We start from the raw sequence: 23,347 nt of genomic DNA, 5'->3' as shown, positions 1-23,347 counted from the left end.
TTGTTTTTCTATTGGAAGGATTTAATCATTTGCAATTATGTCTACTTATGATAAGGTAAAAAGTTTGTCTCCATATGATACAGTAAATATATCCAGTGCAAAAAACAGCTACATTTAAATGATTAATTTGCATATTTCCGTTAATTCCCATATTCCTGTTAATTCCCACGGAAAGTTTCCACCTCTGAATATTCCCCAAAATGTGCAACCCTACTGACGCCTCATATAGAATTCATGCACAGGTGTCATTGTCATAGGAGCCTGTCCATACAGTCAGTACATTAGACAGCTCACGCTGTATGAAGTCCTTGACTAGTCTGCAGTCTACTTGAGGTCTTCTACTCACACTGTCACTCTTCATTCATGTCTACTCCTGACCTAAATTGTGTCTCTTTGTTTACCTGTTCAGTCTGGCAGCAGTAAAGATACAGAGTACCTTCAGCAGTGGGCAATCCCATTCCGAATGATACAGGAAATGGTTTCCTCTCTTCAAGTACATAACTATTTAGGAGTCATCATATAGAGTGGATTCTTCCCTGATAGTTACAGTTGTCATAACATTTCAGCATGATAAACATTTGCAGTTTGTTGATAGCGAGAAATCTATCATTCATATCTTAATCCCAACATTAAGAATGAATCAATCTACACTGAACAAAAATACAAAAGCAACATGTAAAAAGTGTTGGTCCCATGTTTCATGAGCTGAAATAAAATATCCCAGAAATTGTCCATGCACAAAAAGCTTATTTCTCTCAAATTTTGTGCCCAAATTTGTTTACATCCCTGTTACTGAGCGTTTCTCCTTTGTCAAGATAGTCCATCCACCTATCAGGTGTGGCATATCAAGAAGCTGATTAAACAGCATGATCAATATACAGGTGCACCTTGTGCTGGGGACAATAAAACACGACTCTAAAATGTGCAGTTTTATCACACAATGCCACCGATGTCTCAAGTTGAGGGAGAGTGCAATTGGCATGCTGACTGCAAGAATGTCCACCAGAGCTGTTGTCAAATAATGTTATGTTAATTTCTCTACCATATGTCACCTTCAACATCGTATTAGAGAATTTGGCAGTATGTCCAACCGGCCTCACAACCGCAGACTGCACTTAACCATGACAGCCCAGGACCTCCACATCCGACTTCTTCAACCTACGGGATCATCAGAGACCAGCAACCCAGGCTGCTAATGAAACTGTGGGTTTGCACTACCAAAGAACTGTCAGAAACCGTCTCAGGAAAGCTCATCTGTGTGCTCGTCATCTTCACCAGGGTCTTCACCTGACTGCAGTTCTGCGTCGTAAACAACTTTAGTGGGCAAATGCTCACCTTTTGATGGCCACTGGCATGCTGGATGAATCCCACTTTGAACTGTATCAGGGAGATGGCAGAAAGCATGTATGGCAAGCAGTTTGCTGATGTCGTTGTGAACAGAGTGTCCCGTGGTGGGGTTATGGTATGGGCAGGCATAAGCTGTGGACAACAAACACAATTGCATTTTATCTATGGCAATTTGAATGCACAGAGGTACCGTGATGAGATTGAGGCCCATTGTCATGCCATTCATCCCCTGCCATCACCTCAAGTTTCAGCATGATAATGCACGGCCCCATGTCGCAAGGATCTGTACACAAATCCTGGAAGCTGAAAATGTCCCAGTACTTCCATTTTCACCAGACATGTTACCCATTGAGCATGTTTGGGATGCTCTGGATCCACATATGACAGCATGTTCCAGTTCCTGCCAATATCCAGCAAACTTCGCACAGCCATTGAAGAAGTGGGACAACAGGCCACAATCAGCCTGATCAACTCTATGCAAAGGAGATGTCACGCTGCATGAGGCAAAGGGTGGTCACACCAGATACTGACTGGTTTTCAGATCCACGCCCCTACCTTGTTTAAGGTATGTGACAAACAGATGCATATCTGCATTCCCAGTCACGTGAAATCCATAGATTAGGGCCTAATGAATTTATTTAAGTTGCCATATGAACTAACGTTTGTTGTTTATATTTTTGTTCAGTATAAGGTGCATTAAACATGAGCACAGTGTCACTCGGGTCAGCTTGCATATCATCTCAAATATATCTCTAGAATACATTTGACGAGGAATTGACAAGCCATTCCTAATGTGTGTCATTGGTTATACTCCATCCCATTTTAAACAGTCGAGCTGGAATGTCTGTTCAGAGACGGTCTCATATGCTACAGCGAGAACCTCATCTTTCTAATGGTCGACTAAGACAGTTCAGAGGTGATGAGAAGTCACATGAAGATCAGCTAAGTATGTTGGAATTTTATTGACGTTAACATTTAAGGGCATAAGACAATAAGTAGCCTACACGGTAATTGTCTTATCAGGAGTGTACACATTGACACAGGTCGTGACACAAACATGGGAGTAAGCAAAAGAAGATGACAAATTCAGATAAAATCATATAAATGATGATTAGTGACATTGAGAGTACAGTGTTGGTGATTTATTTAGATGAAATGATCATGTTGGTGTCTGAGTAAAAGAGCTGACAGCTCTGTAGGTACAGTAGGAAAAGGGGGAAATTCGCCACTTGGTTATTTGGTCCACATACCTTTGAGTGATTTCAGCTGAATCTCAGTTCATCAGGAAACTAATTTGCCTTAACATTAAGTTCATTCACCTACTGGACAAAATGGCTAAAACTAAAATGAAACTGTGTCCTCAGCCTATGCCCACTAATCACTATGAACCATAATATGGTCATCGGTCTGTAAAAACAGTGTCCCTGACCGCATATGAGACTCTCATTCATCTGTACAGCTGTACCACATCATATCCGTTGTGGGATAGTTGGGCTGGAGGAGAGATGTGTCCATGGTGTTTGGTCACCGTGTGTGGGCGGTGTCAGGGTCAGTCTGACCAGTCGTTGTCCTCCAGTTCGGAGTCGTCCTCTGAGTCGCTGTAGTCCACTGCGATGCGTCGGGACAGGATGGTGGCCACGTCGTTCCCCACAGGCTCCCGCTTGGCCTGCTGCTCCTGCTGCTCCTGCCCCTTCTTCAGCTGGATACCTGAGCAACACAAACCCAGTCACACACACAGTCTAAACATGAACTTCTGTGCAAATACTTCTTTGTATATATTTTTTTACCTCTGCTGTCTCCAGAAGAATGGTAAACATCTAAGTACAGCTAAACTTACCCATGCGAATAGCTGACAGAAGGTCACTTCGTGTACCAGTGACAGGCTGGGTGTCCTGTCTCTTCCAATCACCGAGTCCTGCCACTTGGGGGGGAGCGGGAGGGACTGGTGGTGGAGGACCTGGGGGAGGTGGAATCATATGGGGTCCTGGGGGAGATAGCATTGGGGGACAACAGCCTGAGGATCCAGTAAGTGGGGTGGGGGACACCATGGGAGAGCCAAAGGCTGTCTGTGCAGATGGGATAAGAGGGGCTGGGGGAGGAGGAGGTGGTGGTCCAGAACTGGCATAGTACTCCATTATACTGAGAGAAAGAAGATGTTCAGTTTTAGAACTCTACATTTGAGGTAACAATTAGTATAAACAAATCAGATTCACTAATCTATATTACAGATTTCTTATTGTTACAGTAACAATACCTGTAGTCTGCAGGTGGAAGCGTTATAGTGCCATTCATTCTCTCAGTGGGGTGATGCAGAGGGTTGGGGTACTGTGTGTGGTTGAGAGTCCCTTCTCTGTAGCCGACTCCGATGCTGTGGTACTCATGCTCTACAGACTCATGGATGTCTGCAGGCTGGTAGGGGTGAGCCAGGGTGTGGTTGGATGTAGCATGGGGAAGGCCTGGAGCAGTTGGGTAGTCTGGCAGATCATATCTAGACAACAAAAAGTCATAATTAACTCTACACTGATAACATTTTAATATGCCATTTAAAAAACAAACGGTGAAGGAATCCTTTGCTCAGGAGAGATGAATATAGTCCTAGTGGGGGATGGAACCACTGACCTGCTCTCCGGGGAGAGGGAGCCCTCAGACGACACCCCCCGGTGGAGAGAGTGAGGGTGGCGATGGTCTGGGCGGAGCTCTTTGTCGAACGCCATCATGTTCCACTCGTGACGGCGGTTTCGGGCTTTACGAACCTTCTTCACCTCACGCTGAAGTGTGCTGTCAACACATCGCTTCTGCTCCTGAGAGAGAGAGAGAGAGAGAGAGAGAGAGAGAGAGAGAGAGAGAGAGAGAGAGAGAGAGAGAGAGGTCATTTTGCAAATAGGTGTGGAGTTACAGGATATTGTATACACAAGTTGCTCAGAAGAAATTAGCTGTTCAGAAGCAAAATACAAGAGTCTTTTTTTAAAAGTGTGATATTAAGAGTCTTTCACCCGTTGTCTTCTTCTCTCCTTTCTCTTGTCCTCCGTGTCCTGCAGCATCTTCTCTCTCCACAGGTCAAAGAAGTAGGACGGGTCTGTGTAGAACTTCATCCCATCAGTGTGGTCATCTCTGTGTCAAAACAGAGACTAGTTAGCTATTCGTCACGACCTTGAGGTTAAAGCTCGTCTGGTGATTGTGATGCATCCACACAGTGAACCTGTAGGCAGAGAGGATGCTGAGAGGAGGAGGCTTGTCGCTGGTGTTGTACATCTCTGCCACAGGGTTGGACGTGCTGCTATTGGACACCACCTGCTGGTCCTGGACTGTGGAACTCTTAAATGCCTTCCTCATGTTGATGTCCTGCAGAGAGACTGGAGATCAAAACAGAGAATGTGAGATTGATAGAAAGGTAAGCAATTAGAAGATACTGAGATAGAAAATAATAAACATTATGGGCCATGCAGAACCAGAGACAAGGAGGACGGGTCCATTATTCCGGCGCCAACAGAGATGGCCACCTCGCTTCGCGTTGCTAGGAAACTATGCAGTATTTAGTTTTTTTACGTGTCATTTCTTACATTGTTACCCCAGGTAATCTTAGGTTTATTACATACAGTCGGGAGGAACTATTGGATATAAGAGCAACGTCAACTCACCAACATTACGACCAGGAATATAAATTTCCCGAAGCGGATCCTCTGTTTTGCCCACCACCCAGGACAATGGATCGGATCCCAGCCGGCGAACCAAAACAACAACGCCGTAAAAGGGGCAGACGATCTTCTGTCAGGCAGCGGTCTTCTGGTCAGGCTCCGGAGACGGGCACATCGCGCACCGCTCCCGAGCATACTACTCACCAATGTCCAGTCTCTTGACAACAAGGTAGATGAAATCCAAGCAAGGGTAGCATTCCAGAGAGACATAAGAGACTGTAACGTTCTTTGTTTCACGGAAACATGGCTCACGAGACACGCTATCGGCGTCGGTACAGCCAGCTGGTTTCTTCACGCATCTCGCCGACAGAAACAAGCATCTTTCTGGTAAGAAGAAGGGCGGGGGTGTATGCCTTATGATTAACGAGACGTGGTGTGATCATAACAACATACAGGAACTCAAGTCCTTCTGTTCACCTGACTTAGAATTCCTCACAATCAAATGCCGACCGCATTATCTACCAAGAGAATTCCCTTCGATTATAATCACAGCCGCATATATTCACCCCCAAGCAGACACATCGATGGCCCTGAACGAACTTAATTTCACTCTATGTAAACCACATATCCCGAGGCTGCATTCATTGTAGCTGAGGATTTTAACAAGGCTAATCTGAAAACAAGACTCCCTAAATTCTATCAGCGTATCGATTGTGCAACCAGGGCTGGTAAAACCCTGGATCATTGTTATTCTAACTTGCGCAACGCATATAAGGCCCTCCCCTGCCCTCCTTTCGGAAAAGCTGACCACGACTCCATTTTGTTGCTTCCAGCCTATAGACAGAAACTAAAACAGGAAGCTCCCGCACTCAGGTCTGTTCAACGCTGGTCCGACCAATCTGATTCCACGCTTCAAGATTGCTTCGATCACGTGGACTGGGATATGTTCCGCATTGCGTCAAACATTGACGAATACGCTGATTCGGTGAGCGAGTTTATTAGCAAGTGCATCGGTGATGTTGTACCCACAGCGTTTATTAAAACATTCCCCAACCAGAAACCGTGGATTGATGGCAGCATTCACGCTAAACTGAAAGCGCGAACCACTGCTTTTAAATCAGGGCAAGGTGACCGGAAACATAACCGAATACAGTGTAGCTATTCCCTCCACAAGGCAATCAAACTAGCTAAGCGTCAGTATAGAGACAAAGTAAAGTCGCAATTCAACAGCTCAGACACGAGAGGTATGTGGCAGGGTCTACAGTCAATCACGGATTGCAAAAAGAAAACCAGCCCCGTCGCGGACCAGGATGTCTTGCTCCCAGACAGACTAAACAACTTCTTTGCTCGCTTTGAGGACAATAGTGCCACTGACACGGCCCGCTACCAAAACCTGCGGAACGTCCGTCACTCCAGCCGACGTAAAACATTTAAAGGTGTTAACCATAGTACCCTCCAAACCCGTCATCAAGCTCGAGACCCTGGGTCTCAACCCCACCCTGTGGGGGCGGGTACTGGACTTCCTGACGGGCTGCCCCCGGGTGGTGAAGGTAGGTAACAACATCTCCACCCCGCTGATCCTCAACAATGGAGCCCCACAAGGGTGCATTCTGAGCCCTCTCCTGTACTCCCTGTTCACCCACGACTGCGTGGCCATGCATGCCTCCAACTCAATCATGTTTGCAGACGACACTACAGTGGTAGGCTTGATTACCAACAACGACGAGACGGCCTACAGGGAGGAGGCGAGGGCCCTCGGAGTGTGGTGTCAGGAAAATAACCTCACACTCAACGTCAACAAAACAAAAGAGATGATCGTGGACTTCAGGAAACAGCAGAGGGAGCACCCCCCTATCCACATCGACGGGACAGTAGTGGAGAGGGTCGAAAGTTAAGTTCCTCGGCGTACACATAACAAACTGAATTGGTCCACCCACACAGACAGTGTGGTGAAGAAGGCGCAGCAGCGCCTCTTCAACCTCAGGAGGCTGAAGAAATTCGGCTTATCACCAAAAGCACACAAACTTTTACAGATGCACAATCGAGAACATCCTGTCGGGCTGTATCACCGTCCGGTACAGCAACTGCTCCGCCCACAACCGTAAGGCTCTCCAGAGGGTAGTGAGATCTACACAACGCATCACCGGGGGCAAACTACCTGCCCTCCAGGACACCCACACCACCCAATGTCACAGGAAGGCCATAAAGATCATCAAGGACAACAACCACCCGAGCCACTGCCTGTTCTGTTCACCCTGCTTTCATCCAGAAGGCGAGGTCAGTACAAGTGCATCAACGCAGGGACCGAGAGACTGAAAAACAGCTTCTATCTCAAGGCCATCAGACTGTTAAACAGCCACTACTAACATTGAGTGGCTGCTGCCAACATACTGACTCAACTCCAGCTCACTTTAATAATGTAAAAAATGTATCACTAGCCACTTAAAAAAATGCCACTTCATATAATGTTTACATACCCTACATTACTCATCTGTATATACTGTACTCGATACCATCTACTGCATCTTGCCTATGCCGTTCTGTACCATCGCTCATTCATATTTTTATGTACATATTATTTAATTCCTTTGTGTGTATAAGGTAGTTGTTGTGGAATTTTTAGGTTAGATTACTCGTTGGTTATTACTGCATTGTCGGAACTAGAAGCACAAGCATTTCGCTACACTCGCATTAACATCTGCTAACCATGTGTATGTGACAAATAAAATTTGATTTGGAGGATAACTAATGACTTGGTTATTCTCATTCAACATTAGAGATTCATTTTTTACCCTTATCCCCTGACACCAACTGACCTTCTTCCACAGTGGAATCCAGCTGGGTGACCTTGACGGCCAAGCGGTCGATGCGGTCTTGGAGACCGTTTGCACGCAGGTAAAAGGTGTTAGCCTCACTAAACAACTCTCCAAAGACATCCTCTGCATGTTTACCTGAGGACAGAGAGGAGTCATTACTACAGACTTTCACCGTGTCCAACTGGTCGGACAAGATGAATGGAGAAGTACACTTCATACTACACAGAAAAGAGCAAAGAGATACAGTTGAAGTCGGAAGTTTACATACGAGTTTTAATGACTCCAACCTAAGTGTTTTTCAACCACTCCACAAATTTCTTGTTAACAAACTATAATTTTAGCAAGTCGGTTAGGACATCTACTTTGCGCATGACAAGTAATTTTTCCAACAATTGTTTACAGATTATTTCACTGTATTACAATTCCAGTGGGTCAGAAGTTTACATACACTAAGTTGACTGTACCTTTAAACAGCTTGGAAAATTCCAGAAAATTATGTCATGAAGCTTCTGATAAATGATGTCAATTAGCCTGAGTCAATTGGAGGTGTACCTGTGGATGTATTTCAAGGCCTACCTTCAAACTCAGTGCCTCTTTGCTTGACATCATGGCGAAATCAGCCAAGGCCTCAGAAAAAAAAAATTGTAGACCTCCACAAGTCTGGTTCATTCTTGGGAGCAATTTCCAAACGCCTGAAGGTACCACGTTCATCTGTACAAACAATAATACGCAAGTATAAACACCATGGGACCACGCAGCCGTTATACCGCTCAAGAAGGAGATGCTTTCTGTTTCCTAGAGATGAACATATTTCGGTGCGAAAAGTGCAAATCAATCCCAAAACAGCAAAAGACCTTGTGAAGATGCTGGAGGAAACAGGTACAAAAGTATCCATATCCACAGTAAAACGAGTCCTATATCGACATAACCTGAAAGGCCGCTCAGCAAGGAAGAAGCAACTGCTCCAAAACCGCCATAAAAAAAATCAGACTATGGTTTGCAACTGCACATGGGGACAAAGATCATACTTTTTGGAGAAAAGTCCTCTGGTCTGATGAAACAAAAATAGAACTGTTTGGCCATAATGACCATCGTTATGTTTGGAGGAAAAAGGGGGAGGCTTGCAAGCTGAAGAACACCATCTCAACTGTGAAGCATGGGGGTGGCAGCATCATGTTGTGGGGGTGCTTTGCTGCAGGAGGGACTGGTGCACTTCAAAATAGTTGGCATCATGAGGGAGGAAAATTATGTGGATATATTGAAGCAACATCTCAAGACATCAGCCAGGAAGTTAAAGCTTGGTCGCAAATGGGTCTTCCAAATGAACAATGACCCCTAGCATACTTCCAAAGTTGTTGCAAAATGGCTTAAGGACAACAAAGTCAAGGTATTGGAGTGGCCATCACAAAGCCCTGACCTCAATCCCGATACATTTAACCCAAGTTAAACAATTTAAAGGCAATGCTACCAAATACTAATTGAGTGCATGTAAACTACTGACCAACGGGGAATGTGATGAAAGAAATAAAAGCTGAAATAAATTATTCTCTACTAATATTCTGACATTTCACATACTTAAAATAAAGTGGTGATTCTAACTGACCTAAGACAGGGAATTTTGTATGAGGATTAAATGTCAGGAATTGTGAAAAAAATTAATTTAAATGTATTTGGCTAAGGTGTATTTAAACTTCCGACTTCAACTGTAAATTGAGATAAAGTTAAACAGACGGAGCAATTTAGTGATGGAGATTCAGACAACCAACCAAATGATTGAGAATTGTCAAACAACGCTGAGACAAGAGCAAGTGATTGTGAAATCTGTCTCGATTCGCTCTCTCTGTCCCTCCCTCTCTCCTTTATTTGCTTCTGTGAAACTAAGCTCTACAGTAAGCTCTAATCTCCAGTGACTTTATACAATCCCGCCCCACACAGACACACAGTAATATGGATATGTATGGGCCAGATGTCTCATCCTCTAATTCTCTCTATCCCTCCCCACACTACAACGTACACACCTGTCAATATCAACATGTATTTTACCAAATCGATTCCAATCATTAAATGCGAAGTAAATTTATTTGCATAAGTTGTTCAGTTTTCCAGTGTAACAGGGATGAGGGTGTATAGGTCACCATTCTGGAGCATAGATGCATACATCTGGTTAAAAGATAGGTGATTACTTCATGTACATAACAGGGGGGGTGACTGTGTGGAAGGTGTGTCTTACTTAGACTGCTGAGCTGACGTATGATGGCAGACAGACTGTTGTTGGTGACGCACTCCAGCTCACTGCCAATCCCCTTGGGCAGCGCCCCGCGGCAGAGGTGCCGGGGATCTATGCTCCTCTTGACCAGGGGCATCCCCTCACATCACACCACCTGCTGGGACACAGCCACTGACAATAACCTCCACTAGACACAGCCAGACCAGATGGTGTGTGAGACAGAGGCAGTCGAGTCAAACCTCTCCGGATTACATTACTAATCAAATCCCATTTGTCTTTATGTAATGCCATCAGAGCACATACAAGTTAGTTATCATGGAACAAACTACTCTTTACTTCATCCCAGAGTAATATTCCAGAGTAATGGCCAATATTCACAGCTAAGAGCTGTTCTTAGCACAACACAACGTGGAGTGCCTGGACACAGCCTTTAGACGTGGTATATTGGCCATATCACAAACCCCAGAGGTGCCTTGTTGCTATTATAAACTGGTTACCAACATAATTAGAGCAGTACAAATAAATGTTTTGTCATACCCATGGTATAAGGTCTGATATATCACAGCTGTCAGCATTCAGGGCTTGAACAACCCAGTTTATAAAATCTTATTTGAAGTAAGGATTATGCTATATTTTAAAGTTAGGGGCCTTGCTGTGCAACATATTATGAATGGTGACACATGCCATGCAAGACTGGGAGGAACCTCAGCAATGTTAAACTCACCATACAATAAAATAAAAAAACACTGGTTGAATCAGCGTCGTTTCCACGTTGAACGAACGTGGAATAGACGTTGAATTGACGTCTGTGCCCTGTGGGCTTGATCATCATGGCAACCTTGATCACACATTTATCAACAAACCATGAATCCAAAGCATCCTACAGATTTACCAATTACGCAAGCAAGAATGGCAAGGTTGTCCCAACCAGATGCTCTGAGGTGATTAGAAGAGCCAATAAGTACAACAGTTTCAACTGGGCGAACAGCGCACCGTTTGTTTCAAACCACTTTAGAGTGATGCCTTATCTTGATTGTAACAATTAAGTGCCTGCAACTCCAGATGGACCGGTTTATTACCGAAGAACGGTGGTCTGTGACCCGTGAGTGACCGAGGGTTTTAAATAGCATCACCCTAATTGTAGTAGCCTACATATAATACACAAACAGACATAACAAAGGTCGGGAAGATGATAAAGACGGGACGCTCACCTAATGTGTCCTTTTAGGAGTATTCAGCTGCAGTCCACCGGTAGAGTTGCCATCCTGTCCACTCATCTCACCAGGATTCTTTCTGTGAGGAGCAATCTCCCGCACAAATCAGCATCCAGGCTCAGAGATTTAATTAGAAGATTTAGTTGTGTCGTCCAATCAGGATCGCCAAAAACATCCATCGTGACAACCATGGGCAGTTTGACAGCGCGACATGAGTGAGTTTTCGGGATGATGACGAGAATCCCTATTTTAGAACACAAGCTTACATTACATAAATTGCATTATTAGGCCTTTGTGACTGGTTTAGCCCAGTTATTCTGAAATGTATAAATAAACACTCAAAAATGTGTCTTCGACGATATGACCACTTTCGGATTGTCAATGAATTGTTTCAAAAGAGAATGGATTCAATCAGGGGGTGACCGTTTGACCCCACCTAACAGCGGGCATCCTACCACCACAATGGTCACGCCCCGTTGTCAAACGACCTATTTTCTTACTTTTAGGCCTAGGAGTTTGTTTTTTGGCACATTCAAGCATTTTTGTCTGGCAGCTCTACAAACAGTTAATTTCAACTAGGCCTACATGAGAAAACAATAGTCACGATTAGTGAGTTTTGTGATTTTTGATTCTTGATGATGGAATTCCACAGTCGGATAACAATTTGTGATTACAAGATAGATTTTTTATCTTTTAGATTGCATGATCAGCATTATAGTCTATTAGACTCTTATCCTGCTACCAAATTGATATAACCAGTGCAATTCCATATTGCACACAGGGAAGTGATTACCTAAGGATGTCTTTCTCTGTCTCCGTTCGGTTTCTCCTTCTCTTTAGTCCAGCTGGATTCTGTCTCTCAGAAGAACCATGGGGCCATACTAGTGTTTGTCCCAGCCAGGCAGGGGTGCAACTTCCACTGGGGACGGGGGGGGGGACGGGGGGGGGACATGTCCCCCCCATCCCCCTCAAATTTTGTAATTGCATTTTTGTCCTCCCCAGTTTGATCATTGGAATGCGATACAAAACGAGGCAACTGTGTGCAGACGCCTCCGAGCGGTCGGGTAGGCTGTTTAGAGTGTTTATCCGACTAGATGAAAAAATGAATTATAAGTTGCGCACCTGCAGCCAGGTACCACCTTATGGTGTGTGGGCATAAACACCACCCTTTCAGATTGAGATTCCCTAAAAACATGCCACTTTGATACTGTGACTTTTTCATAGCAGGTTAGGAGAAGTTACACAGAAGGTTAGGAGAATTAACGTAGCAGGTAAGGGGAATTAGGTTAAGGTTAGGGAAAGGGTTAGCGAAAATGATCTCCCAACCTGCTACGAAAAGTAACTTCCGGTTGTAGCTGTATCGAAGTGGTGTGGTTTTATAGTGTCCCCTTTCAGATTAGCCCATCCTGACAGATGGTATCTGGACCGTGGAAGTGGATTGGAGGTCTGGGAGCTTAAAGGCGCTGCATGGTCATTCTGACTTCTGCATAGGCTTTGCAGCGTTTACGGTGAAACGGCCTCTGCAGTAGTCAGGGCATGCATATTTATTGTGCTTCGCGCAGCAGCGCTGTTGAGCAGGGCTGTTGTCAAGGAAGTGAGTACAGGACCTCCCGCCCTGACCTACCATCAACCAATCATGTCAATGCGAAGCTATACGGAGCCCTCCGCATTGTTAAAAAATTTGGGCGGCACGTGACGATGCAGTAAGGAGCTCAATTTGGCCTCCGCATGCCTCTGGAGGCTCAGTAATTGCGTCACACCATCCATGCAGCACCTCCAACCACATTTTCAGATCAAGCATAAATTGGCTCTAAAACACACAGTGATTATTGCTGATGTGACGTTAATGGAGGTCTGTAGATCACTGTGCGCTAATGCATGATCTAACAGAAGGGAAGGGCCTTAATAAGAACTAAACGACAGAGTAACATATTGGTGCTTCTGTAATTTCAATAGCTCAACCCTATTAACCCTAATACAGTATTTACCCTCAATGACAATGCCACTGTTTATCCCAATGTTTTCACACATCGCTATCACTGCACCCATGTACACCGCCTGTCACTAATACCTCTATTAGGCTATTGTCATGACGTTGCCCTCTTGGGACACAGCGAGCACCATCCCCCTACCTCTGCACCATCGTAAATTCCTAGAGGAGATCCTCTCCTCATGGCCAGAGTATAGAGAGAGAGTGCGTTTTCATAGAGAGAACAAATTAATTTCTTCCACCTCACAGAACTGGAGGTCCGAACAATATTTATGTTCTGGAGAATGTATAAAAGATCGGTGAGGAATCCAGCTACGAACTGGTCCGTTTGGTACAATTTTGTGAAACTCATGAGAGACAATACGGCCACATTACCATAATCCTGTTTATACAATAGCCTCAGTAACCTCACAATAGCCTCAGCCTCAGCTTACATCTAATTGTTGTATAAAATGAATGAGTAAAGATTCAACTATTTGTGAAATGATGTGATGCTATGTAATGATGTTAATGTGAGAGAATTGTATTTCTGTTTAAAGTTTCACTAAGTCATTGGCACTCCCCCAGGGGCAAAGACAGGACCCGGCGTCATGAGACAGCCCTTTTCTATGTTCCGAATAAAAACCCCACCTGGGTTTTCTATCACCAGACCGAGCTTACCACAATTAAGAGAGGGCTAAGGGTTGAGACGAGACCAGTACCTCTATCACAGAGGGAAATAAGGCTTGAGTAGATTGCTGAATCTTTTAACCATCCCACGTGGTTAAACTCTTAGACTATCGATACCGACAGAATAAGAACAAGTCTTTGATATTAATTACTAGTCTGCAGCTAGGAATTCGGTATCATTGAACGCGAAGACTGACAACCGCCGAAACATCTGTGAGTACTTAGTTAGTAAATAAATGATTTTAAGACAATTGATGTATGGATGACTCATAGTGAAGACTGGGTTCGTGCAGATAACCAACCATTTACGACGTTTGGAATTAGGTAAATAATAATTTGTTAATCAGAAGACTAAGTGATCAGATATAAAAATATCTGAAAGTTATATTAGGAAAATTATAACTTTGTAATCGGAATATTTTCCTTGGTGCCCCGACTTCCTAGTTAATTACAGTTACATGATTAAGTAGTTTAATCACGTAATAATAATTACAGAGAATTTTTGATAATGATTAATCTTCTGTTTAATGATGCCAAAGACACGACACTATCCATGACACTGAGCCCCCAGACACTATAACATGTATCCTCCATTTATCACTTTTTCTGTTATGATTATATCTAGGCCTATACCACCATTACCCCACAATTATTCTTCAGTTTCTCTTGTGGTAGCTAAGTTTGCTTCATTAGCAATTCCATGCAGCTTCCTGCTATGGGTTGTTTCCTGCTGTGTTTTCTATATGCTTTGTGTATGTTATTTGTGAGCTATGCCAAGATTTTCCTCTTGTAGGACAATAAACATGATTCTGATTCTGTCTGATTGCCTAGGCCTAAAACAGTCTCCATAATAAGATACTGCAGGAGATAGATGCTTCAGATGGACACATGGAATTATGGATCAAATCGTTTCTTAACATTGGAAGCAAAAATGTAAAAACTGTGTTTTAACTTAAATTGTAAAAGCCAAAGTTGGCACGAGACATAACTAGCCGCGTAAACATTTAGCACCATGGCCAGCAAAGCAATCAGCGCGAACTAAAGCACAGGATTGGTCGCCACTTCAGCAGCATGGCGGTTGAACAGCGCCGCTCCCAGGCAGCTCATAATGAGACGTTTCAACACACCTGTTGCGAGGCTGTGGCTGCAGAAAGGCCAGGGGCACAACTTTCACTGGGGACAGGGGGGACATGTCCTGCCCACATTCTGAAATTGCATTTTAGTCCCCCCCCTCACAGTGTTATCATTGGAATGTGATGCAAAACGACGCAACAGTGTGCTTTCGGACCATGCTGACCGCTCTGAGCAATCGGGTAGGCTTTTTGGAGTGTTTATCCGACTGAATACATTTTTCTTAATGTCCCCCCCACTTCTAAAACCAAAGTTGTGACCCTGAGAAAGGTTTGTTGATCTACTCTACAGCCACCAGAGTAAATTCTATTCATGCATCGTAATGGTATTCGTGAAGGGCTGTAGGAAGTCAGGCGCAGGAGATCTGATAGTTGATCAGATAATAACGGAGCCTTTATTTGGCGACCCAAAAGCACACGGCACAAACTAACACGAAATACAAAATAAGGGTTTAACATAACCCAGCGTTACCAGCCGAACGTGCGCATACAAAATAACAGATAAACAATCACTCACAAACAAACATGGGGAACAGAGGGTTAAATAATGAACAAGTAATTGGGGGATTGAAACCAGGTGTGTAAGACAAAGACAAAACAAATGGAAAATGAAAAGTGGATCGGCGATGGCTAGAAGGCCGGTGACGTCGACCGCCGAACGCCGCCCGAACAAGGAGAGGGACCGACATTCGGCGGAAGTCGTGACAGTACCCCCCCCCCCCCRTTSACGCGCACCGACCTCGGGGACGACCCGGAGGACGAGGCGCAGGGCGATCCGGATGGAGACGGTGGAACTCCCGCAGCAACGAAGGGTCCAAGATGTCCTCCACCGGCACCCAGCATCTCTCCTCCGAATCGTACCCCTCTCACTCCACGAGGTACTGAAGGCCCCTCGCCCGACGCCTCGAGTCCAGGATGGCTCGAACAGCATACGCCGGGGCCCCCTCGATGTCCAGAGGGGGTTGAGGAACCTCCCGCACCTCAGACTCCTGGAGTGGACCAGCCACCACCAGCCTGAGGAGAGACACATGGTACGAGGGATTAATACGGTAATCTGGGGGAAGCTGTGACCTGTAGCATACCTCATTCAGTCTCCTCAGGACTTTGAATGACCCCACAAACCGCGGGCCCAGCTTCCGGCAGGGCAGGCGGAGGGGCAGGTTTCGGGTCGAGAGCCAGACCCGGTCCCCCGGTGGAAACACCGGGGCCTCGCTGCGGTGGCGGTCGGCGCTCGCCTTCTGCCGCCTCATGGCCCGTTGCAGGTGCACATGGGCGGCATCCCAGGTCTCCTCTGAGCGCTTAGCTTCACTAGGGTAGGGGGCAGCATTCGGAATTTTGGATGAAAAGCGTGACCAAATTAAACTGTCTGCTACTCGGTCCCGAATATATTTGGATAGAAAACACTCTAAAGTTTCCAAAACTGTTAAAATAATGTCTGTGAGTATAACAGAACTGATATGGCAGGCGAAAACCAGAGGAAAATCCAACCAGGAAGTACTATTATTTTGAAAGGCTGTTTTTCCATTGAAAGCCTATCCACCATACAAAGACTTAGGACCCAGTTCACGAGCTCTGTGCCTTCCTCTACATGTGACCAGTCTTTAGGCATTGTTTCAGACTTTTACTCTGAAAAATGAGGGAGTTTTTTTTTTTAAATCTGACACAGCGGTTGCATTAAGGAGAAGTGGAACTAAAATGCCATGAATAACAGTTGTATCTTTTATCAATGTTTATTATGAGTATTTCTGTAAATTGATGTGGCTCTCTGCAAAATCACCGGATGTTTTGGAACTACAGAACATAAAGCGCCAATGTAAACTCAGATTTVTGGATATAAATATGAACTTTACCGAACAAAACATACATGTATTGTGTAACATGAAGTCCTATGAGTGTCATCTGATGAAGATCATCAAAGGTTACTGATTAATTTTATCTATATTTCTGCTTTTTGTGACTCCTCTCTTAGGCTGGAAAATGGCTGTGTTTTTCTGTGACTTGGCTCTGACCTAACATAATCGTTTGGTTTGCTTTCGTCGTAAAGCCTTTTTGAAATCGGACACTGTGGCTGGATTTACAACAAGTGTATCTTTAAAATGGTGTAAAATACATGTATGTTTGAGGAATTTTAATTATGGGATTTCTGTTGTTTTGAATTTGGCACCCTGCAGTTTCACTGGCTGTTGACGAGGTGGGACACTACCGTCCCACATACCCTAGTGAGGTTAAACCATTCGTCCACCGCAGGAGCCTCGATCTGGCTCTGATGCCAAGGTGCAAGAACCGGCTGATACCCCAGTACACACTGGAAGGGGGAGAGGTTAGTAGATGAGTGGCGGAGTGAGTTTTGGGTCACCTCTGCCCAGGGGATGAACGCCGCCCACTCCCCCGGCCATTCCTGGCAATATGACCGCAGAAACCTACCCACATCCTGGTTTACTCTCTCCACCTGCCCGTTACTCTCGGGGTGAAAACCTGAGGTGAGGCTGACCGAGACCCCCAGGCGTTCCATGAACGCCCTCCAAACCCTGGACGTGAACTGGGGACCCCGATCAGAGACTATGTCCTCAGGCACCCCATAGTGCCGGAAGACGTGTGAACAGGGCCTCCGCAGTCTGTAGGGCCGTAAGGAGACCGGGCAAAGGGAGGAGACAGCAGGACTTAGAAAACTGATCCACAACGACCAGGATTGTGGTGTTGCCCTGTGAGGGAGGAAGATCCATCAGGAAGTCCACCGACAGGTGCGACCACGGCCGTTGTGGAACGGGGAGGGGTTGTAACTTCCCTCTGGGCAGGTGCCTGGGAGCCTTGCACTGGGCGCACACCGAGCAGGAGGAAACATAAACCCTCACGTCCTTGGCCAAGGTGGACCACCAGTACTTCCCACTAAGGCAACGCACCGTCCGACCGATGCCAGGATGACCAGAGGAGGGTGACGTGTGGGCCCAATAGATCAAACGTCGCGGACAGCAGACGGAACGTACAGACGCCCAGCTGGACACTGGGGGGAAATGGGCTCTGTGCGTAACGCCCACTCGATGTCCGCGTCCAGCTCCCACACCACCGGTGCCACCAGGCAAGAGGCCGGAAGTATGGGAGTGTGATCCATGGACCGGTCCTCTGTGTCATACATCCGGGACAGTGCGTCTGCCTTAGAGTTCTGGGAACCTGGTCTGTAGGACAGAGTGAAAACAAAACGGGTAAAAAACATGGCCCACCTTGCCTGGCGAGGGTTCAGTCTCCTCGCCGCCCGGATGTACTCCAGATTGCGGTGGTCAGTCCAGATGAGAAAAGGGTGTTTAGCCCCCTCAAGCCAATGTCTCCACGCTATCAGAGCCTTGACAACAGCCAACAGCTCCCGGTCCCCCACATCATAGTTTCGCTCCGCAGGGCTAAGGTTCTTCGAAAAGAAAGCACTGGGACGGAGCTTTGGTGGCGTGCCCGAGCGCTGAGAGAGCACAGCTCCTATCCCAGCCTCGGACGCGTCCACCTCCACTATGAACGCCAAAGAAGGATCCGGATGAGCCAGCACGGGAGCCGAGGGAAACAGAGCCTTCAGGTGACCAAAAGCCCTGTCCGCCTCAGCCGACCACTGCAGTCGCACCGGTCCCCCCTTCAGCAGTGAGGTAATGGGAGCCGCTACCTGACCAAAACCCCGGATCAACCTCCGGTAGTAGTTGACAAACCCTAGAAACCGCTGCACTTCTTTTATCGTGGTGGGAGTCGGCCAATTATGCACGGCTGAAATGCGGTCACTCTCCATCTCCACCCCTAAAGTGGAAATGCGATACCCTAGGAAGGAGACGGACTGTTGGAAGAACAGACATTTCTCAGCCTTGACATACAGGTCATGCTCCAACAGTCGACCAAGCACCCTGCGCACCAGGGATACATGCTCGGCGCGTGTAGCGGAGTATATGAGAATGTCGTCGATATACACCACTACACCCTGCCCGTGCAGGTCCCGGAAAATCTCGTCAACAAAGGCCTGGAAGACTGATGGAGCATTCATCAACCCGTACGGCATGACGAGGTACTCATAGTGCCTTGAGGTGGTACTAAATGCCGTCTTCCACTCGTCCCCCTCCCGGATACGCACCAGGTTGTAAGTGCTCCTGAGATCCAATTTTGTGGAGAAGCACGCCCCGTGCATTGACTCGATCGCACTGGCGATGAGAGGCAGTGGGTAGCTGTACCTCACAGTAATCTGATTGATACCCCGATAGTCAATACTCTGGCGCAGACCTCCATCCTTCTTCTTCACAAAAAAGAAACTCGAGGAGGCAGGTGAAGTGGAGGGCCGAATGTATCCCTGCCCCAGGGATTCGGAGACATATGTTTCCATAGCCGCCGTCTCCTCCTGTGACAGAGGATACACGTGARTCCTGGGAAGTGCTGCGTCTACCAGGAGATRTATRGCACAATCCCCCCATCGATGGGGTGGTAATTGAGTCACCTTCTTCTTACAGAAGGCGAGAGCCAAATCGGCATATTCTGAGGGGATGCGCACGGTGGAGACCTGGTCTGGAGTTTCCACCGTAGTCGCACCGATGGAAACCCCTACACACCTCCCTGAGCACTTTCGTGACCACCCCTTGAGAGCCCTCTGTTGCCACGAAATTGTGGGGTCATGACAGGCCAACCAGGATAGGCCCAGCACCACGGGAAACGCAGGAGAATCAATAAGGAAGAGACTGATTCTCTCCTTGTGACCCTCCTACCTAACCATGTCTAGTGGAGCGGTGGCCTCCCTAATCAGCCCTGACCCTAATGGTTGACTATCTAGTGCGTGCACAGGGAAAGGCGTATCCACAGGAACAAGGGGGATCCCTAAACTATGGGCAAATGAACAGTCAATAAAAATCCCAGCTGCGCCTGAATCTACGAGCGCCTTATGCTGGGAATGCGGGGAAAACTCAGGAAATGTAATAAACACATACATGTGAGCAACAGGGGGCTCTGGGTGAGCCTGGTGCCGACTCACCTGGGGTGACACGATAGTGCCCTGCCTGCTGCCTCGACTCCCTGACGAACCCACCCAGCACCGACCAGCAGTGTGCCCTCTGCGGCCACAGATGGTGCAGGGAATGGCCCCTCCCCCGGTCGCCCTAAGCGCAGTACCTCCCAGCTCCATGGGCGTCAGAGCGGAGGTGCTGGGGGATGGAACTGACAGGCCCCGATCCGGACGTCCGTGGGTAGCCATCAGGTTGTCCAGCCAGATGGACAGGTCCACCAGCTGGTCCAATGTGAGGGTGGTGTCTCGGCAGCCCAACTCCCGACGGACGTCCTCGCGCAGACTGCACCGGTAGTGATTGATCAGGGCCCTGTCGTTCCATCCCGCGCTGGCGGCCAGGGTCCGGAAGTCCAAAGCGAAATCCTGCTCGCTCCTCGTCCCCTGCCTCAGGTGGAACAGACGTTCACCCGCCGCTCGACCCTCAGGCGGGTGGTTGAAAACTGCCCGAAAGCAGCGGGTGAACTCTGCGTAATGGTCCAACTCCAGGACTTTGCCTGAGAGACAGGAGACGAGGGCGGACACGCTCTCACGTCCCCGAAGGAGCTGGGTGGACGGTCGCCAGGTACAGCTCCAGCTGGAGTAGGAACCCCTGGCATCCGGCAGCCTTCCCATCATACTCCCGCTGGAACCGGGTGAAGGAGGGGTGGACAGTGGGGCCTGCTGTAGTGGGGCTGGTGGAGGCGTTGGAAGACCTCCTTCTCTCTCCCATCTATCCATTGTCTGCAGAACGCGATCCATGGCGGTGCCCAGACGTTGCAACAAGGTCGCATGCTGCTGGACGCGCTCCTCGACCGTGAAAGGGCCGTCTGCTCCTGCTGACTCCATTTACTGGTGAGTGATTCTGTAATGGTATGCGTGAAGGGCTGTAGGAAGTCAGGCGCAGGAGAGTAGGTAGTTGGTAGCAAAACGGAGCCTTTATTTGGCGACCCAAAAGCACACGGCACAAACTAACACGAAATACAAAATACGGGTTTAACATAACCCAGCGTTACCAGCCGAACGTGCGCATACAAAATAACAGATAAACAATCACTCACAAACAAACATGGGGGAACAGAGGGTTAAATAATGAACAAGTCATTGGGGGATTGAAACCAGGTGTGTAAGACAAAGACAAAACAAATGGAAAATGAAAAGTGGATCGGCGATGGCTAGAAGGCCAGTGACGTCGACCGCCGAACGCCGCCCGAACAAGGAGAGGGACCGACTTCGGCGGAAATCGTGACATGCATAAAGATCACATTGAGGAATGTTTTAGATAAAATAGTGGTAAATGAGGGTGTCATGATATCATGATACAGTATCATGTCACCTAAATCATGGTGTCATGTCCAACTCTTCAACTTGTACATGTGTGAAATAGGACAAAATAAAAGTACCCACCAAATTATTATTATTACTCTTCATGCATATTAATACACACTTGTACATGTGTGAAATAGGACAAAATAAAAGTACCCACCAAATTATTGTTATTATTATTATTATTATTATGTGACAGGGTTATGTGCATAGTGTAGCTTTTGCATCAGAAATACTTAACAGTAGGCCTAATATAACTAACTATATTATGGACAACAACAAAAAAGCACAGGAAAAGTCTAGCAATTGAATGTGGAAATTTTAGAAATGAGTACAGAATATTTACAAAGAAACACTATACATTTGAAGGAATAATAAAATATGAATGATTGAATTATTGTTAACTGATTGCAATTGCAATTATTCTCCTAAACATTTTTATTAGTCTAAACTGGCTGCCACACATTTACATTCCATTTCCTGGGCTTATTTATATTTTTCTATTTGAATACCCAAATACTCCGTACTGGAGTCTTTCAAAGTCAAAGCCACAAATTATATGATCACTTCAGTGTGCCTGGGTTTAGTGCTGGTATAGCTGGATGGAGGGCAGGGAGATGGGAGACGACGGCTTTCCCCTTGTGAGGTATACAGAGTAGGCATTTGAGCCATATAAGGATGCATTATGGAATGATGAAGCATGGAGGGGTGAACCAGGCTGGAAAACACCATGGAGGGGTGCATGGTAAAAGGTTGGACCATGGAGGGTTGTGGGCTGGTGGGAGTTTCCTGCCTCTTTAAGGTTTGGTGGACCCGTGTGGGTCCAGTTGGACAGGCTTGGCTGGCATTGGGAGGGTAGAGAGATGAGGTGGAACCACAGGACGTCCCTGTACTCACAGTCATGGGTACAGCCTCCTGCTGCTGCTCTCCACTCCCACCCTGGGGCCCAGCAGCATCGTCTGGGCTTTGGGAGATCTCCTGTTTACGACTCAGACAGACACCCATGGCCACCATGGAGCCCAGAAAGATAAAGGCCAGAAAAACAGAGCCCACGATCACAAAGGGGACATAGACAGGTACTACAGAGTGAAAAGAAAACACAAAAATAAAGAGGGCAGGGGAGAAGTGGAAGGATTGATTGAGTAGAAAGGAAAGAAAGACATTTTAAGGATGACCTTAAAAGGCTGGGGTAGTGTTCATATTCCAAGAAAAGTATTAAACTGTGCAACATGAAACACAAAAAAACGGTTAATTGAAAGATCCTTGGCAGCAGATCAAGTCTTAACATGATGCTCGTGATGTGAGGAGTAGACTAACTGCATGTTGAAGAATAGAATAAATGCTTGGACATGAGGCCACACTTTAAGGCACATTTGGTGGGTTGGATTCAAGCACACACTGCATTAGGCTTTCTCATTCCTCAATACCATTTATAAGGAATCTCACTGTGTGTGTTATCAAGGAATAGGTAGCTATGCCTAAAAAAGGCCTTCTATAGCTAGCACATTAGGCCTTAATGAAAAATAATAATTGACCAAGCATTTGTTCCTATTTCAGTAGCCAAAGTTAAAATTTACCTGCGCTCTTGGCATCTTTCTCGTCATCAGACGTGCCAGGCTGTAGAACTTGCTCGTGGTTGTTGCAGTTACCCTGATCCAGTCTAGCTCCTTTTAGTGCGCAACAGTAGCGCAGCTCACACTTTCCACAACAGATCGCCGCTTCTCTTTGATCGTGGCGCTCCGGACAATGGAAACCCCCTCGCCAGTTAGATTGAGCGTCCTTCCAACTATGGCAATATTCACCATTCGTCCTCTGTTGCGTCATGCCCACTTGGAAAATCAGACTGATAAAAGCCCCAACAGCAAAACGCACAGTCCTCATCCCGTTCCAACTGGAGAGACGAATCCCGTGTCGGTAATTTTTGTTATTACAAAATAATAACCTGGAAATAAATCCTAAAGGATGATAAATAACATATAACATATGTGGCTCAATCGACCACC

At 46.5% G+C, this 23,347-nt stretch overlaps 2 protein-coding genes across 3 annotated transcripts; both read right to left on the bottom strand.

Moving 5' to 3' along the window:
• Positions 1-2,462: 2,462 nt before the first annotated feature.
• On the bottom strand, positions 2,463-11,343 carry LOC111964300 (actin-binding protein WASF3-like). Of its 2 annotated transcripts, none has more exons than XM_023988144.2 (9): positions 11,237-11,343; positions 10,029-10,179; positions 7,799-7,933; positions 4,547-4,700; positions 4,341-4,458; positions 3,967-4,148; positions 3,602-3,835; positions 3,185-3,486; positions 2,463-3,054 (listed from the first exon to the last, which is right to left on the bottom strand). In XM_023988144.2, the coding sequence occupies exons 2-9, from the start codon at positions 10,159-10,161 to the stop codon at positions 2,897-2,899; spliced, it is 1,416 nt and encodes a 471-aa protein (XP_023843912.1). In that variant the 5' UTR covers positions 10,162-10,179; positions 11,237-11,343; the 3' UTR covers positions 2,463-2,896. The 2 variants fall into 2 exon arrangements, with proteins under 2 accessions (XP_023843912.1, XP_023843913.1); XM_023988145.2 differs by having other exon boundaries at positions 10,029-10,182; positions 11,237-11,325.
• A 10,463-nt stretch (positions 11,344-21,806) lies between these two features.
• LOC111964316 (protein shisa-2-like) lies at positions 21,807-23,292 on the bottom strand. Its single transcript, XM_023988176.2, has 2 exons — positions 22,922-23,292; positions 21,807-22,423 (listed from the first exon to the last, which is right to left on the bottom strand). The coding sequence occupies exons 1-2, from the start codon at positions 23,223-23,225 to the stop codon at positions 21,900-21,902; spliced, it is 828 nt and encodes a 275-aa protein (XP_023843944.1). The 5' UTR covers positions 23,226-23,292; the 3' UTR covers positions 21,807-21,899.
• Positions 23,293-23,347: the final 55 nt, after the last annotated feature.

Source organism: Salvelinus sp. IW2-2015, linkage group LG5 (genome assembly GCF_002910315.2).
Source record: "Salvelinus sp. IW2-2015 linkage group LG5, ASM291031v2, whole genome shotgun sequence".
Lineage (NCBI taxonomy): Eukaryota > Metazoa > Chordata > Actinopteri > Salmoniformes > Salmonidae > Salvelinus > Salvelinus sp. IW2-2015.
This window is presented reverse-complemented; position numbering and strand designations above follow the sequence as displayed.

Excerpts from the sequence above, each read along its gene's own strand:
- LOC111964300 (XM_023988144.2), bottom strand. The coding sequence starts at position 10,161 with ATGCCCCTGGTCAAGAGGAGCATAGATCCCCGGCACCTCTGCCGCGGG. Across the intron at positions 7,934-10,028 it reads ACGTCAGCTCAGCAGTCTAA|GTAAACATGCAGAGGATGTC; the intron begins GTAAGACACACC and ends CTCTGTCCTCAG. Across the intron at positions 4,459-4,546 it reads AGCATCCTCTCTGCCTACAG|AGATGACCACACTGATGGGA; the intron begins GTTCACTGTGTG and ends GTTTTGACACAG.
- LOC111964316 (XM_023988176.2), bottom strand. The coding sequence starts at position 23,225 with ATGAGGACTGTGCGTTTTGCTGTTGGGGCTTTTATCAGTCTGATTTTC. Across the intron at positions 22,424-22,921 it reads GAAAGATGCCAAGAGCGCAG|TACCTGTCTATGTCCCCTTT; the intron begins GTAAATTTTAAC and ends TTCACTCTGTAG.